The sequence below is a fragment of the Apiospora phragmitis genome (genome assembly GCF_038363925.1).
Source record: "Apiospora phragmitis strain CBS 135458 chromosome Unknown utg000010l:1.0-9815664.0:1.0-9183399.0, whole genome shotgun sequence".
NCBI lineage: Eukaryota > Fungi > Ascomycota > Sordariomycetes > Amphisphaeriales > Apiosporaceae > Apiospora > Apiospora phragmitis.
The window spans coordinates 2276478-2292240 of record NW_027117409.1 but is presented as its reverse complement, the minus strand read 5'-3'; the positions used below and the strand labels follow the sequence as shown (position 1 = coordinate 2292240).

The window sequence follows — 15763 nt, the reverse complement described above, 5'->3', positions numbered from 1 at the left end:
CCATTGGTATGCGGGACCGGGGCACGGGCAGGGTGCCGCGCAACATCTCCCTCCCCCCAAGTCCTCTCCCCCTCCTTGGAGAGGGATGAAAGATACAACCATATACGGACACGGCGTCACACTTGGTCCAATGAGAGAAGCGCGTGGCCCCTGATTCTCTCCCTTGCGTCCTTTCGTTGAGGTGCAGACCGTGTGGGGTTCTGGGTGGTTGGCTTCCTCCGCACGACAGCAGACACTGCAATGGTTCGCGAGATCATGTGGACCGGACCGCCGAAGGATTCATCGCGAGAGTGAGGGGAAGGGGGATAGGTAGCAGAAACTGGTTATTATCATACTCCGGTCCTGCCCTCACCTGTTGGGCTTCCCATCCTTCTTTTAAACGGTGGCTTTAAGGCTACTGAACCGCCCCCTGAACTGAACCCAGTGCTATTCCTCTCAACAGTCTCAGGTCTACTTAAACACACTCCTCCAACCAATATGGCTGATACAACAGTTCGAGTGGGCGCAGTACAGGCCGAGCCCGTGTGGCTAGACCTCCAGGGCAGCGTGAACAAGACAATTTCCCTCATTGAAGAGGCTGCAGCCGACGGTGTTCAGGTTCTTGGATTCCCAGAAGTCTGGATCCCAGGGTATCCAGTAAGCAGCTTCATAAGTCATTCCCTCCCTTCTATATGAAAGTCTGGAGTTCGCTACATTGTTTGGTCCCATGCGAAGTGCTACGCCCAAGACACTCCTTACGAATTTCCCAACCACCCTACAGGGTATTCTGCTAACGTACATGTGCTCTTTCAGTGGTGAGCTGCCTGACATGCTCAAGTCTCATCCTCCGTACTGCCTGCTAACCTCGACTGGCTCACTGCCCAGGTCTATGTGGACGTCGAGCGTGATCGAAAACACCCATGTGATCCACGAATACATGAACAACTCCCTGAAGCGCGACTCGGAGGAAATGAGGAGGATACAGGCGGCGGTGAAGAAGGCGGGCATGTTCGTCGTCCTGGGCTACAGCGAGCGAGACGACGGGAGCCTCTACATGGGCCAGTCGTTCATCACGCCGGAAGGCGAGATTGCCCATCATCGTCGAAAAATCAAGCCGACGCACATCGAGCGGACCATCTGGGGCGAGGGGCAGGCCGAGTCGCTCACATGCGTCGTGCCTTCTCCGTTTGGCAAGATCGGTGGCCTGAACTGCTGGGAGCATCTACAGCCCCTTTTGCGGTACTACGAGTACTCCCAGGGCGTACAGATTCATGTCGCGAGCTGGCCGGCCGAGTTTGAGATGCCGGACCCTAAGAAACTCCCGTGGCTGTACCACGAAACAGGGGAGGCGAGTTATCGAGCAAGCCAGTTCATGGCCATGGAAGGCCAGTGCTTCGTCGTGGTTGCCTCGCAAATACTAACTGAGGCGAATCTGGAGAAGAACAACTTGACGGGGAATCCTGTCACCAAAACCGTACGTTTTCCCGCCCGATCATCGCTCTTATCTCTCGAAGCAGCCGACGACTAACAGCAGTTCGTCAATAGCCTGGAGGTGGGTTTTCGATGATATTCGGGCCCGATGGCAAGCCGCTCTGCGAGCCCGTAGGCGCCGGGGAGGAAGTCATCCTCAAAGTGAATGTCAACTTGCGAGACATCGACTACCCCAAGGCGTTCATCGATGTCGTTGGGCATTACGCCCGACCCGATCTTCTGAGCTTGTTAGTCAACCCGTCGGTAGATAAACATGTGACGAGCATGGACAAATAAGCGCAATGAGAGATGGTAAGGTCCAGGTATTTGGGAAACATACTTGGAGGATTGCGAGTATGCATGACTCAGATGAACCACGGAGCAGCAGTATTCAGATCGACAATGTCCCACCACTTAGTTTGAGACTGTCGTGTACTGTCAGCTTGGAGGTCGTGTTGTTTCCAGTATACCTCGATAACCTCTCGCAGGACGTAGTAGTTGCCAATGTGACGTTCCTTATCCATCTTGTCCAGGTTCAGCATGATCTCGATTCGTTGCTCGTCTGCCTCGGACTCGCAGGCTATGACAAACAGTGGCCAAGGACTTGTGCAGATTTTGAGGTTCCCTAGCAGTTGGAAAGCCTGCAACAGGTATACCGACCTGGCCTCCAGGGCTTGGGGGCTGCTGGTAGTCCTCTGTAGGTAAAGGGAGGCAGCCACTCGGTAGAGCTCGGCAGTGATGAGGATCCGAGTACGTTCGGATTGGCTTAACTTATCAATAGAATCTGGATGAAGAGTCTGCTCCAGAGTGGCAAGTTTGGCTTCAACTCTGTGCCACTCTTCGTTTTTGCGCGTCTTCTCCTCGGCAGAGTATTGAGTCGCGTCGCCTCGCAGGTCGGCCGCACGCAGCCCGTTCACGTAGCTGATGACCTCCATGACCTCGATAGAACAGCCGAGAGAACCGATTATCTGTGAAATACGTCAGCCAATATTGTGTGCAATTTGACGGTTCGGTGGGCGTACAATGGTCTTGTCAATCCCAGATCACGTCCGCCCTGCAAGGATGACGGCCCATGGGTCCCGTATAGGTGAGGGTTGCTGAAGCAGCCGAGGACTTCATGGTAGAGAAACCATGTGTACAAGAAACAGTTCCTGAACTGATTACCGCCGGCAATGGTCAGTTGGTTGAGCATGTTCTTCGCCCCATTCAGATGCATGTTCCAGCTGCCTTCAGTCTCGTCAAAGACCTGGACCGGGAGTTAGTTTGGCTGGATCAAGCCCGAGGTAACGGGAGAACGAACACTATATACGCATAGCATCATTGAAGTCGCAAGCTGGGTAGCCGTGCTGCCTACAGACCCCGCTGAGATGGACGAGGACAGTGATCGAAGGGCTTTTATCTTATATGGGAATGCCTCCACGGTTCCCCAGAGGTCTATATGATTACGGTTTAGCGAGCCGGGTTAGAAATACAAATGGGCGCTATTAGACATCACAGCAGATACGCAGCTATCATAAAAAGAACATCCAAACGAAGAGACAAGGACGCTTACGCAGCGCAGCCAAGGCCAGCATGGCGTTATGGAGACCATGCGAAGCTTCAGACGAATTACCGAGAGCCATAGGAAGCAGCTCTACCCGGAAGCCGTTGTTGATGTCAATAGTCGAGATCATCCCCGAAAGGCGCTGCTCATCTGGGCACCAGACTTCTTAGCCCCGTCCCGTGGTAGCACAAGGAGTGTTTCAGAAACTCACAATACCGCATGAGATGCGTGTCCCTTTCGTGCATGTTGGGCACGAACGGGACGAAACACTTTAGGCGCGGCGTGGGCGGCTCTTGGACGACGACGGCCAGGCTTCCGCCGGCGCAACCATGACTGGGTCTTGCCAGATCGGCGTAGGTCAGGTTCAAGAACTGCTTGCCATAATGCTCGGAGTTGGTGGGGAGAGGTGCAAGACACGGTCAGGCATGCGGTTGACGCGTCGGCGGCCATCTGGTTGATCGGGCCATGCAAGCCGTATGCCATAGCCCAGGCATTCCCTCCCGGTCCTGAGACAGTTGTTGCAGGCCGGATATCCACGATCGCAGCCGATCTTGCGCTCTGATGCCGCCACTGGTCAGAGGAATGTATACTCTGCGAAGGGACGAAAGGCTTTTGGGCACTCACGTTTGCAAGTCCAGCAGCCCTGGGCTCGTCTGCCCGCGCCCGAAGCCATAGCGGGTGGCTGAGTGGAGCAGGACGTGTGTAATATCGATGGCTATACCTCGCAAATAACTACCAAGACAAGAAAGAAGGCTTCTGGGGGACTTCACATTTATAGTAGTGCACACGTCAGCCTTATGAGGGCGGATGTTTGTATTTAGGTAAATAAGTCAGGGCATTATATGGGTTGGATTGTTGAGTATGATGCAGTTGGAAGTTCCCATGGGCGTGGGTGGTTCTGTCAGCAGAAGACCTGCGATTGATTGTCCTTGAGGGGGGGTATTTCTATTGATTCGATTTGACGGTATTCCTCCGCACGGCCATCGGCAGCAAGGTTGTCTGCTGCACCCTTCGTCTATCAATGGAAGAAGTATGGATGTAACTCCCCTTTCCTTCCATCCCTTACATAGTATTACACATTCAGCGCGGGAACTTACTTCTATAGATCGACATGGCTTGAAGATTGTACCGGGGTGCTGATTTCTTCATGGGTTTCTTTCTTTTCGGGTTTTCTTTTTGCTTCCCCTACCCCTAATCTGATTTATTCCTTCCTTCTCTTCTGCTCGCGGGGATCGGTGCGACATCCGCCCAAACCAACGGACGACGACGACTTCCAAAAACACATGACAGAGTCTCATGATGACATCCGTTCTGTTCTTTCCCATGGCCCGCGACAATGGACATTGTTCGGGGTAACGTACACACGCGTACGCCCTGTTGGTCATCATCACTTTGGGGACGGGCGAATGCGGATTGGATGCATTGCATTAGTGATCCAGACGAGAAACAACGACAGGGTGCCACCACCACCCCGCATTTGCGCATTGCCTCTAAGGAGCAAAAGTACCCAAATCGGCCTGGAATCCCCAGCCGGGGTTGACAGACAACAGGCCAAGCAGAGGACAGGAGCACACACACCTTCGACTTTTCCACTACATATGGTATTTTCGGTAGCAGAGAGACTGGCACTTCTCGCAGCAGTCCATGCAAGCTTGATCTGCAGAGGCCTGTTAGTTCGCCCATTCTTCATCGCCGATGTCGTTCCGCCCTGTGATTACTTCGGTCATATTGGGCTTTCCGCTGTCCATCAAAACTCCCATCAGGTTAGTGCCAAGCGATCCGCCAAGATAATTTTGACTGGTCGGGACTGGGCTCGCATTACGACGGACGTCTGATTGACTGTGACCCCCCTCTGGGTTTCTTCACCCCCTTTCCAACGATCAGAACGACAGGGGTGCCAAGCGAAAATACATGCAATGTCACCGCTAGATCCGATCAAAATCAAAAGCCGCCATACATCTCGAGCTTCCCCTGAACTGTCGAGCTGGGTCAACCTGTCTCCCTCCCGGTTTCCCCTTTTCGGCCACGTTGGTACTCTGAACGGGTCATGCTGCGTCACCCGTGAAACCTCCAACCTCTTCGACAGCGAGGAAAGAAGACGACGTCTTGTGGCATTGCAACCCAGTCTTGTGCTTCGCCACCGGGAGAGCAGCTCTAGTTCGTCCCATGGAGTAATCTTACTCGCTTCGTGGTTTCATGTACGTCCACCAGTTTCTATCGACTTCAGTGCGCCACATCCCTGCGCCTGCGGGACATGGCATTGCGTGCTTATGGGAATTCATATCCCGGGCTGTTGCTCTGCCGCCGATAAGGCGACACCACTATCAAAGCTCGGCATGGTAAGCCCCGAGATTTGTCAAAGATTCCCTATTGGACTCGCATACGGCTTACAGCTATCTGTATAATTAATACTTCGATATCTACTACAGAATGCGTCCGGGCCAGCTATATCCTCACTCCTGGCAGCCACCAACCCCAATATTTCCACTTGTTTATACGGCTAGACAGAAACCAAATCTTACGTGAGAAACCTCGGCCATGTTCGACTAAGAAGCTTATCTGCTGCGTCCTCTCCCGATGTTCGTCACGCCCTAGGGCTGGCTTTCTTGCGATGCTGGCCTTGAAACCCTGCTAGCGAGCACAACCCGCACATTTTTATGCAGCATGTCAACCTTGTCCGCCCAGAGCTGTTGACCAATCTGATAGAGTAGTTACAGATGACCTTGGTAGTGTCCCTCCATCCATTCCGTCGGCATCTGTAGCAGATAGTCTGGTGGGTGTTTTTTCTTATATAGGAAGTTGGTAAGGAGAATTCTATATGATTCTTCCTTTACTGGGAGGTTGCAAAGCCGGCCAATCCACCTGACACCACACTCATCTGCCGCTTGGGGGTTTTAGTTTATCTGGAGCAAACCGAGAGGTCGGGTAGATCCCGCGGAAATACAGTTTGACGTGCGGACTTAAGGCAATCACATGGATGGCGAAAGGGCATGGTGCGATGGCGCAGGTCGCAGGCACTTTTGAGCATTACACTAGCAGTTACATTTCCTAGCACTCTCAGGGACTCCATTGTCGGGACTCCCGGCGGAGTTCACTCGCCTATTAGGTACTACATAAGTAGTCAGGGCGAGCGAGGGGGTTGTTGAACCCGCGAGAGCACTGGCTCCGTCATTGAGCTGCATTATTGCGAAGCGACCTCTATACAGGATGCTGACTATAGGTTTACTAACACAAGAAAGATAATAAAAGCTCCGGAGAAAGGGAAACCTATGTAAGTGTTTACCTATGCATCTATGCGCTTCTTGATCCCTGATGCCACCCTAAGCGGTATGCTATTCTTTGAGTACTTGCAAGTATATTCGAGGAGATCAACGGGAAACTGGTTCTCGGAGTTCCTTTGCTCTGGTTGGCTGACTTTGGCATCCATGTGGTATTTTCTTCTTCATATAGGAAACGAGGCGGGGTGATGCGGAGCTACATGCTGGAACGTTCCTATTGGATCCACGATACCCGTTGTCCGAAGCGATATCAAACCGCAGATGCGGCGTATTGCGATGCTGCGTTACTATACTGGGCTAGGCATACTGGGGTATATTTCCCAAGTCCTGTCCGTTCCAGCTAGGCGTGCATCACTGCTTCCCTCCAGAAGCATCCATTGCGGTAGTGACGGGTGACTCAAGCGCCTAGTTATATGACATATACCTATCGAGCACAATAGGCTAGCAGTTCGGTCAGTGAAGTGACCCGAATAAGACTGTAAAGCCTGGATATCACACCCCCTTTATGGTTTAGAGAATCCATGGACTTATAAACTCTATAACTGTTTGAGATATAGTTGACTAGTATACTCTCCACACTCTTCCCGCACACTCTCTCCACTGACAGAGACCCCACTGAGTTAAGGTTATTTCTGGGTAGGGGATCAAGGAACCCGTCCAAAGCCTAGCATTACTAGTAGCAGAACGCGAAGCTAGCCCCCGCGCTCTTTCACCTGGATGCAAGGGTCTCCCTCACGCGCATCATCCCAGCCTGATGCGATGTTGCCAACGCAGCTCCCTCCGTTTCTCGTGGAGCCAGCTCACCATGTTGTCCATCGTTTCAGTGGTACAGTAGGCGCTCGTGTACTTAGGCAATCTCACGTTGGCCATTGTCCAGTCCCTGCGCCCCCCAGCACATACCATCAAGTGAGCAGTAGCGATTGTGTCGTATTAGCCAAGCAGAACTGGCCGGGGCTTGTTGTGTGGGTGAGCCACCGCAGTGTTCCCGGAAAACAGCTCCGGAACCTACAGACGGCAATATACTCGAACGACGAGGTCGGGGCCTATGACTGACGAAAATGAAAAGGGGGTCGATGAGTTAGCTGAGTTGCCCGAGCTACAAGTTAGAGTCCGCCGCGTAGTGGCTCAGGGCCATATTGTCGACGAATACTTCAATGGAGTGCGTTGGATGATCTTAAAGAAGGGACCCCCCTGAGCTTTTCCCACTCGCCTATCAAGGTCGGCCCCATCATTATACCTACCTTATGGTTCCATTACCCATCGCGCTCGACAGCATCAACACGTCACCATCGGCGACGAGGCAGATACCGGGCTCATCTTTGCCGTCTAGAGGCGAGTCCCGGACAGCACACTCGTGATTCTCAAAGTCCGAGCCCACTGCCAGACAGCTTGCCGATGGTATTTCTGGAAGCAACCCGACCTTTGTAGTTACTGGTATACTCAATGCGATGACACATGATGGAGCCAAGGTCATGGTTACAAGTATTGGAGTTGTTGAGTCAAACCCAAGTGAGACCACGAGCTACGCAGTGGTAGGCATGCAACCTGCTTCTAGGAAAGTCGCCTGCCTTTGGCACCCATGGTTCCAAGATACTCAATGAGCAAGATTTTATGGAGATCATCATCCAAAAGGGGGATGCGAAGTACGAGGATGGGAGTGTCCCAATACAGCCCGCCGTGGAAAGTGAGAAAGGGGGCGCAAAAGCTGACATGAAATAATGAGGAGAAGGCGTGAGAGAATGTCCAAAAGTCTATAGCAAAGAAAGAGGAGAGGAATGAAGAGCCATGGGATAGCCCGGAAAAGGGGGGAAAGTCGCGGCCAAGCAGGAAGAATCAAGCATTACGCTAGTAAGCACCAATGTCAACGTGGAGGACGTTCGAACTGGTAGTTCAGTGATCAAGCCAAAGAAGATGGTTAGTGTGAAAGAGGAAGTGGGTGATGTAGTCTTCCTAGCTGCGGCTACGTCGAACACACGGAAGCGCAGCCATCTAGAGGGAAGGGTAGCAGTGGTCGGTCAGGACCAGGTTCTGAGATCGCAGGCGCTGCTGCCACTGTAGTAGGGCTTCGCCGAAGTATTCGGAATAAAGTGCCACTAACCTTCTGACGTTCTGGCTGCCAAGGGGGCGGAGGAGGAAGGAGAGGAGGAGTGGGCGTTCGATGGGTCATTGTGTTGTGGCGTCTTGATCCAGGGGTCTGACAGTAATATACTCGTCGGTGGCCTTAACCCGGTTGCTGCTACGTGCCTACGTGCCTACGCGCTGGGCGCATTGGCTTCTCACGTAATAAAGTTTCGTATCCCCTGAGCTGTTCGCCAGTACTTGTGAGACTTGCAGTGCGAATTCAAATTACCTCGAGCGCGGATCCAGGAGTCGACAGCACAGTATCAGTCCGTGACAGAGATCAATCTCGAAGTCATGCATCCACCCACTACATGAAGCAAGCTGCAAACCCCTCCTGACAGGAAGGCCAATGCGACACAGACATAACAGACAAGCTCCGAGGCTGTTTGGTTGATGCTACATGATGGAATTACCCCAGGCCAGTCAGTGTGGGGTTTGGCCTCCTAGCTGTAGATCTTTCTGCTGCGTGCTCACTGAATGCCCGTCCTCAGCCACAAAAGATTGGCTGCTGACTCGCGGCTTTAGTTGGGCTTGCTCGGATTCCAGCCACTTTTGAGCCTGGAAGCGAATCCGAAAGCACGGCCTGGCACTAAAGGTTAGCATGGTCGAACCACATGAAACGGGATTGCGAAAGAAAGCGCCGAGGTTCGCTTCACATGTGGTCGCGCGCGCGCGGGCTTAGAGCGTCATAGTCTAGGGGCCCTTTGCCGAGCGAGGGTAGTCGTCCCATTTCGGGGGTAATATATTTGTACAACCAGCTACCGTTCGCTACCCTCCATCCCACCGTCATCATAATCTACATATTTCATCACACCACAGTCCAAGTCGATTCTCCCAGTCTATATCATCATATCGCAGCCAGTCAGTCAAGATGGGTCTCGCCAATGGTATGTACACTTTCCCTCCCCTGCCACCGGTTGCGGGCGAATGCGCTCCCTATCTCCTGCAGTTCGAACATACAATTACAATACGAGACTAACGCACAACCTGTTCCTCCAGACAAGTTCCCCTCGTCCGCCGCTTTCGATGCGATTAACTCTGCCCTGAACTCCAGCGAGGCCGACAAGAAGGATGCCATCAAGCAGGGAAACGCCATGTTTGCCTTCACGCTAAAGAACAAGGCCGGCGAGACGGACAGCTGGCACATCGACCTTAAGGAGAAGGGCACTGTCGAGAAGGGCCTGGGAACTAAGCCGACTGGTATGTATTGAACCGATGAGCCCCTCTCAAGGAGGGAAGAGTGAAAGTATTCGATGCTCCGCAGTTACAGTACGGGCGCTAATCAGACACTTCGCATTCTAGTCACTCTCATGCTCTCGGACGAGGACTTCGGCAAGCTGGTTGCTGGCCAGGGCAATGCGCAGCGGCTGTTCATGTCGGGCAAGCTCAAGATCAAGGGCGACGTGATGAAGGCGACCAAGATGGAGCCTATCCTGAAGAAGGCGCAAACCAAGGCCAAGCTGTAAAACTACATGTATATACATACTTGCCGCGACCGCTACCTACAACAACTATACACTGGAGCTCTTCTCCCAGGGAGAGTTGAGCTCCGCCTCCTAACTATTTGATACCACCGTTTGATACTACAGTTTGGAAACAGCCCATCTGCATACTTTCGACTGCACTGTGTGCCAGCATTCGTGATGATGTTAGAGAATCGTAGCAACTTGCATCGTCTGCCTCTGAAGGCCAGTTGTGGTTTTGATGGGAGCCTGGAAGTGTATCAGATATCCTCGTGCCTATCAGGATCTCGATGCCAGCGACAGAAAATGCGAAGTAGTTTTTCAAACACCCAGCAGCGCCAGATGCTTTCACATGAATGAACGCAGCAGGTGATAGATTGCACTACTGCACTGTTCCAAGAAGAGCCGCAGTGCTTGAAGATGCTTGAGGCCGACTTGATCATATCATCGCACGTACGCCTGGTCGGAACCCAAGATAGTCGTGATATGCAGCAGTCGTGGTATACTCTCCATGCGCCAACTTCCGAGTGACCCAAGACCTTGCTCGATTCTTCAGGCAGACGATAGGACCCCGAGTGATGTTCAATTACCTACCTTGCGCATTTCGAGTACACGATCAGGGGTTTCGACTACCGTTGGATGGCTGTTGGATGGCTGCTAGTTGCCCAACTTGGCGGCCGCGGAAGACAGATGTGAGACGGTCGGCGCATGGTCCTATGAGTATGCAGGTTCGAGCAGATTGGTTCGTTGGTGGACGGAGAGGGATGGAAAGAATGAATGCATCGATTGGTGGAATGCCGCCCGGGCATGTTTTCGTTCCTCTGGCGACAATGCATCAACAGCAGTGCAGCCCCATCCAGGTGCATGTACTCCGTGCTCCGTAGGCTGCTAGCTGCCTTAGAATTCAGTCCTTAGGAATGCCGCCCTAGGCGACAGATGATTGGCTGACGCGAGCTTCCTCGTATGGCCCGGCGTGGCCACCTTTTGCACTAACCGCCCCATTCGGTTTAGCCCCGAGCACAGATCACCTCCATTCTCTTCTCCTACGCTCACTCTCGCTCCCACCCACATCCCTCTGCTGCCGAGAGAAGCTCACAGAGAGAGATCCAGCCACTCGCACGCGCACTCTTGAAGTTTGCCTTGCCTGCACCTGCATTTTTTCTTTTGCTTTCTTGAGCTTGCACTGTCCGTACTGTGCCTGCCCGCAAAGCAGCCCAAAGCAAACAAGCACGGCTCCTGGCCCCGTCTACCTAAGCAGCCCGTCATCCTCCTCTCTTAACGCCCAAAATTTCTGGACCGTGGCCCCCTGCTTTTTCCCTTACAAAGCTTTCGAGGATCGACAAGCATCGCGTCGAGGCCCTTCACAATTTTTCTTATCCATACCCGTCACGACACGACACGACACCACCCCGGACACAACAGCCCTCCGGATTATGAGTATTTTCAAAACCCGCTTGATTTGACTTGATTGCAAGGCAAATACCAAGTGAAGTGACCTTCCTGGCGGATACTTGGGCTCCCTTCGTTGATTCACCCCTTTGACCCCAGTTAGGTGTCACTATGCTGCTGGCTTCCCCGTGGACCACCCGGTATCCTTGATAACTCATTTCCATCTCCCACACATCGCGTCGCATCCCCCCCGAATCTCCGCCATCCGATTCTACGTGTAGTCCTCTTCTTCAGGACCCCAATTCCCTTCTACATGCCATCGTCAGCTGCCAATTTATCAACAGTCACGATGAGCTTCAGTTTAGACTACACGCCTCGCAAGGCGCAACCCGTAACGGGCCAGCGAGGCGCATCGTTCCCGAACGGTTCCACTCTAGCCGCGTCGCGATTCCGATCATCCCTTGTTCCGATGGCGAAAACCTCTCCGGCGCGTTCTAAACCTACCCTAGGCAAGCCTGCTGCGAGGCCTACTCGAAATCTTTTCGACACGGCGACGCCCAAATCCTCTCGGACGGCCCAGTTCGCGCCGGCTCTCCCGGCGACGGCTTTCAAGGCCTCAGCGGGTGCTCGCAAGTTTGCGCCTCCACCCAAGACTACCAATGCAGGCATGGCTGGCACCACATCAGCCGAGCTCTTCAAGATGCGCATCCCAGAGCCCGACACCAACCTCACAGGCGAAGCCTTGGCCAACTCCATCCCAGAACCCCTGACGAAGAGAGGCACCGTATACGCCGACCAGTACCTTGCCGACAAGTGCCCGCCAGACTTCGATGACCTCCAACGAAGACAGTTCTTCTGTATCCTCGATTTGCGACGGCTGAAACACGCGGCAAATGAGATCTTTGTCAAGAAGGACTGGAAGGTGAATATCCTGAACTTCGCCAAGGAGTATGAGAAGAGCCGCGGCTTGATTATGTTGCATTATGGTCTGTACGAGTTCAAGAACGTGAAGCCGTCAGAGGATGTCATGAAGAGATGGAGAGCTGTGCATGGCCTGCCGGAACCTGAGGTAGAGAAGCCGGCCGCTAAGCCAGCAGCCAAGGTCGGTGCAAGCGCTTTTGTCAGTTCGGTATCGGCCTCTACAAAGCGTAAAGCCAATGATCAACTGCAGCCGGGCGACAACACCTTAAAGGCTTCTACAGCCAACCATAATAAGAGACGCAATTTGGATCAAGGCGATGAGCCTACCACCGACGACGCGCCTAAATTCGCCCCTTCGCCGGTCAAAAGCAAACGCAGGGTGGAAAAGGCAGACGAGGAGGAAGAGGCAGACGAAAACCAGCGGAGCAAGGTCCAGAAGACCCCATCGACTGCTAGGTCCAGGCTCGAAGGTATCATCAACAACGTGCAGTCGAACACTACAACGCCCGTGGGATCCCCTATGAAGCCTTCTACAACGGACAAGACCCCGTCTCTTTTTGCCGTTACCAAACAGCCTGATGACTCCGAGAGCCCTTTTGCAACCAAGTCGAATCCTTTTGGGGCACCCACCAATGGTGCTTCCAGCTCTGCGTCGGCATTCAAGTTATCCCTTTTCCAAACGGGCCCGGCCAGCTCCACGTCAGCATTGAAGTCATCCCTTTTCCAACCAGGGTCGACTCTGAGTGCTTCAAAGGACTCGGTTCTGACAGGACACAAGTTTGGCTCGAGTACCACGGCGCCTACTGGTAGCAGTAACATCTTTGGATATCTTTCGGAGAGTTCAGCCAACAATAGCGGCAATGAAAAGGATGAGGCCGATGCCGAAGCAGATAGCGACACAAACTCGGAACACGAGACTGAGCAAGAAGCTGATAGCCAGGATGTTGCACCCAGCTATGAGCCCAGCGCCGCTGCGAGCACTGGCACGGCGACACCCCCCATTCAGGGAGGCCCTGCGGTTTTCAATTTTGGGAAGCCGAGTGGCACCTCGACGCCCTTCGATACTGCTTCGAAACCTGCAGACGACACTAAAGCCGGCGGTCTGTTCGCTAGGGTTTCCTTTGGACCTGACGGTGAACCACTTCGAGCAGCGTCTACTGAAGCACCGCCCAAAGAACCTTCCCCGGCTAAGGAAGCCCCGTCTGAGCCAGCAGCGAAAGCAATGGCACCAACGCCAGCAACACCAGCAAAGGCACCTGGCGATTTCACGTTCAACGCATCTACTACACCGATCAGCTTTGGTAGCAAGAACGGCTTGGGCAATTCTATATTTGCATCCAAAGCTGCTGTACCATCTTCAGCTAGGGATCAGGTTAAAGCACCTAGCACGAGTGCTTCATCTATCTTTGGTGCGAAGCCATCCGCTTCACAAGCACCTTCCGCTACTCCATCTTCGTCATCCGTCTTTGGTAACCTTAAGAAGGGGCCCGAGACCGCAACGAGCACACTGAACGGCGGGTTGTCTTCATCTATATTTGGAGCGCAGAAGCCTACACCTTCAACTGCCCCGATTTTCGGTGGTTCGTCGACTCCTTTCGGTGCGACTCAAAAGCCAGCAGAAGCAAACACTTCATCTACAACCGAGAAGCCAAAGAGTGTGTTTGGGACTTCATCTGCCCCAGTCAAGGCCGATCCTACGCCTGCTGCCCCATCCCCATTCGCCGGATTTGGGAAGGGCGGCGAAGCTGATAAGCCAACAGCCAATGGTGGTTTAGGTCAATCGATATTCAGCAACAGTGCCAAACCCGCGCCGAGCAACATGTTCGGACAGGCAGCTACACAAAACAGCACCGCTGAATCATCTACTCCGAAGCGCAGCTTTGATGAACCCGGGGGCAGACCAATCAAGCGTGCTACTGGCATGTTTGGCAGATCGACCAATAATGCAGACAAGCAGGCATCTGAGAAACTTTCATTCGGAGCTTCTCAGCCGGTTTCATCTCAGGGTGCTACGTCCACCATGGATAGCTCCTCGACCTTGTTCGGTTCGCCGGCGTCCAAGCCTAATGCGCCAGCGCCGGCCAACATGTTCGCCAGCAACAGTTCTGTCCCCACTCCAAGTTTCTCATTCGGAGCACCGGCACCTGCTGAAAAGAAACCGGAAGAGACTAAACCTGCTCAGTCCAATATCTTTAGTTTCGGGTCGCAGAATAACTCCAGTCCGGCGAAGGAGACAACAGCAGCACCCATGTTCAGCTTTGGGTCCCAAAATAACGCATCCCAGGCCAAAGAATCCGCCGCAGCGCCCTCGTCCATGTTCAGTTTCGGCGCTGGCCAGAACACAACACCCACTCCATCGTTTGGAGGCCCAGCTTCTCAACCGAATGGCACACCCGCGAGCAAGTTTGACTTCAACTTTTCAGGGGCAGGTACTCCGGGAGGAAACACCAGTTCTTTCACTTTCGGTGGTAACGACCAAGGTGCTTCCTCCAATCCTGGGTCCTTCACCTTCTCTGCCGGTGGCGCGGCCCCCAACACATCGGCAGCACCAACATTTGGTGCCGGGTCATCCACTCCCACGCCGTCTGGGTCTTTCAACTTCCAGTTCGGTGGCAACACCGCCCCCAAAGCGCCAGAGCCAAGCAGCTCCGGGATGTTCGGTTCGCAACCAAACGGAGCATCTCAAGCGCCCGCCTTCAGTTTCTCCTCGGCTAGCCCTTCCCAAAATCCCATGGCCAGCAAGGCACCACAGGGTAGTGGTATCTTCGGTAGCCTGCAGCCACCCGGCGGCGGCACTTCAACGGGAGCTAGTAAGTACAACTCAAGCAGTCGCACTTGGGTCGTAACTGACAAGAAAATTAAGACTCCCCGTTCCCGGCGCCTTCGAGCATGAACAGTACGCCCATGGGTGGTACCCCTGAGCCGCAGAGCCAGGATGGCGAGGAAGCTCCCCAAGAGCAGATTTCCCTGACCACTGGCGGCCCGGGCGAGGAAGACGAGGAGATACTCCTCGAAGTACGTGCCAAGGCGACAAAGTTTGTGCCAATCGTCAAGGGTGAAGACGCCGATGACGACAAAAAGTCCCCATGGCGTACTCAGGGTCTCGGCCCCCTTCGCGTCTTGAAGAACAAGAACACGGGATCTGTCCGTTTACTGTTACGTGCCGAACCTCGTGGCCACGTTGCCATGAACAAGGCGCTCCTGGCCCGGTTTGACTATAAGCCAGATACGGTGAAGAAGACGAGCATTAAGATCATGACGGCTAGAGATGACGGAGCCGGCTTGGAAACGTGGCTCTTGCAAGTAAAGAAGCCCGAAATGGCAGCCGAGCTGGCGAGTGTCTTGGAGGCCAACAAAAACAGCAAATGAGATATGGGCAGGGCTTAGGACGGGCCTGTTGCGAACGGGACGTTGGCTGCCTCACGAAACTGCAGCAAGCTTGGAGGACATGAGCGTATACTAGATTTATCCCTTGTTCGGCCTGTCAGGCCAGTCCCTGATCGTCGGTGAAGGTCAGTCAGGGCCACAATAGCAGATCGGTCAAGGGCTTGCATTGGGAACAGCGGGGTTTTTGCAGAGCATAAAACAGGGTTTTCGGC

The 15763-nt window shown here is 53.6% G+C and overlaps 4 protein-coding genes across 4 annotated transcripts; 3 read left to right on the top strand and 1 right to left on the bottom strand.

Annotated features, from left to right (window-relative positions):
• Positions 1-477: 477 nt before the first annotated feature.
• Positions 478-1507, top strand: PG994_010478 (aliphatic nitrilase; the record flags this gene model as incomplete). Its single annotated transcript, XM_066861887.1, has 2 exons — positions 478-636; positions 761-1507. The coding sequence occupies 2 exons, from the start codon at positions 478-480 to the stop codon at positions 1505-1507; spliced, it is 906 nt and encodes a 301-aa protein (XP_066710997.1).
• A 307-nt stretch (positions 1508-1814) lies between these two features.
• PG994_010477 (fungal-specific transcription factor domain-containing protein) lies at positions 1815-3665 on the bottom strand (the record flags this gene model as incomplete). Its single annotated transcript, XM_066861886.1, is given in 7 exon segments — positions 1815-2417; positions 2429-2695; positions 2750-2883; positions 3002-3142; positions 3204-3378; positions 3408-3550; positions 3617-3665. 7 exon segments carry the CDS (start codon positions 3663-3665, stop codon positions 1815-1817), a joined length of 1512 nt encoding a protein of 503 aa, XP_066710996.1.
• Positions 3666-9262: 5597 nt separating this feature from the next.
• PG994_010476 (sterol-binding-like protein) lies at positions 9263-9857 on the top strand (the record flags this gene model as incomplete). Its single annotated transcript, XM_066861885.1, has 3 exons — positions 9263-9278; positions 9391-9591; positions 9694-9857. 3 exons carry the CDS (start codon positions 9263-9265, stop codon positions 9855-9857), a joined length of 381 nt encoding a protein of 126 aa, XP_066710995.1.
• Positions 9858-11592: 1735 nt separating this feature from the next.
• Positions 11593-15533, top strand: PG994_010475 (Nucleoporin; the record flags this gene model as incomplete). Its single annotated transcript, XM_066861884.1, has 2 exons — positions 11593-14974; positions 15028-15533. 2 exons carry the CDS (start codon positions 11593-11595, stop codon positions 15531-15533), a joined length of 3888 nt encoding a protein of 1295 aa, XP_066710994.1.
• Positions 15534-15763: the final 230 nt, after the last annotated feature.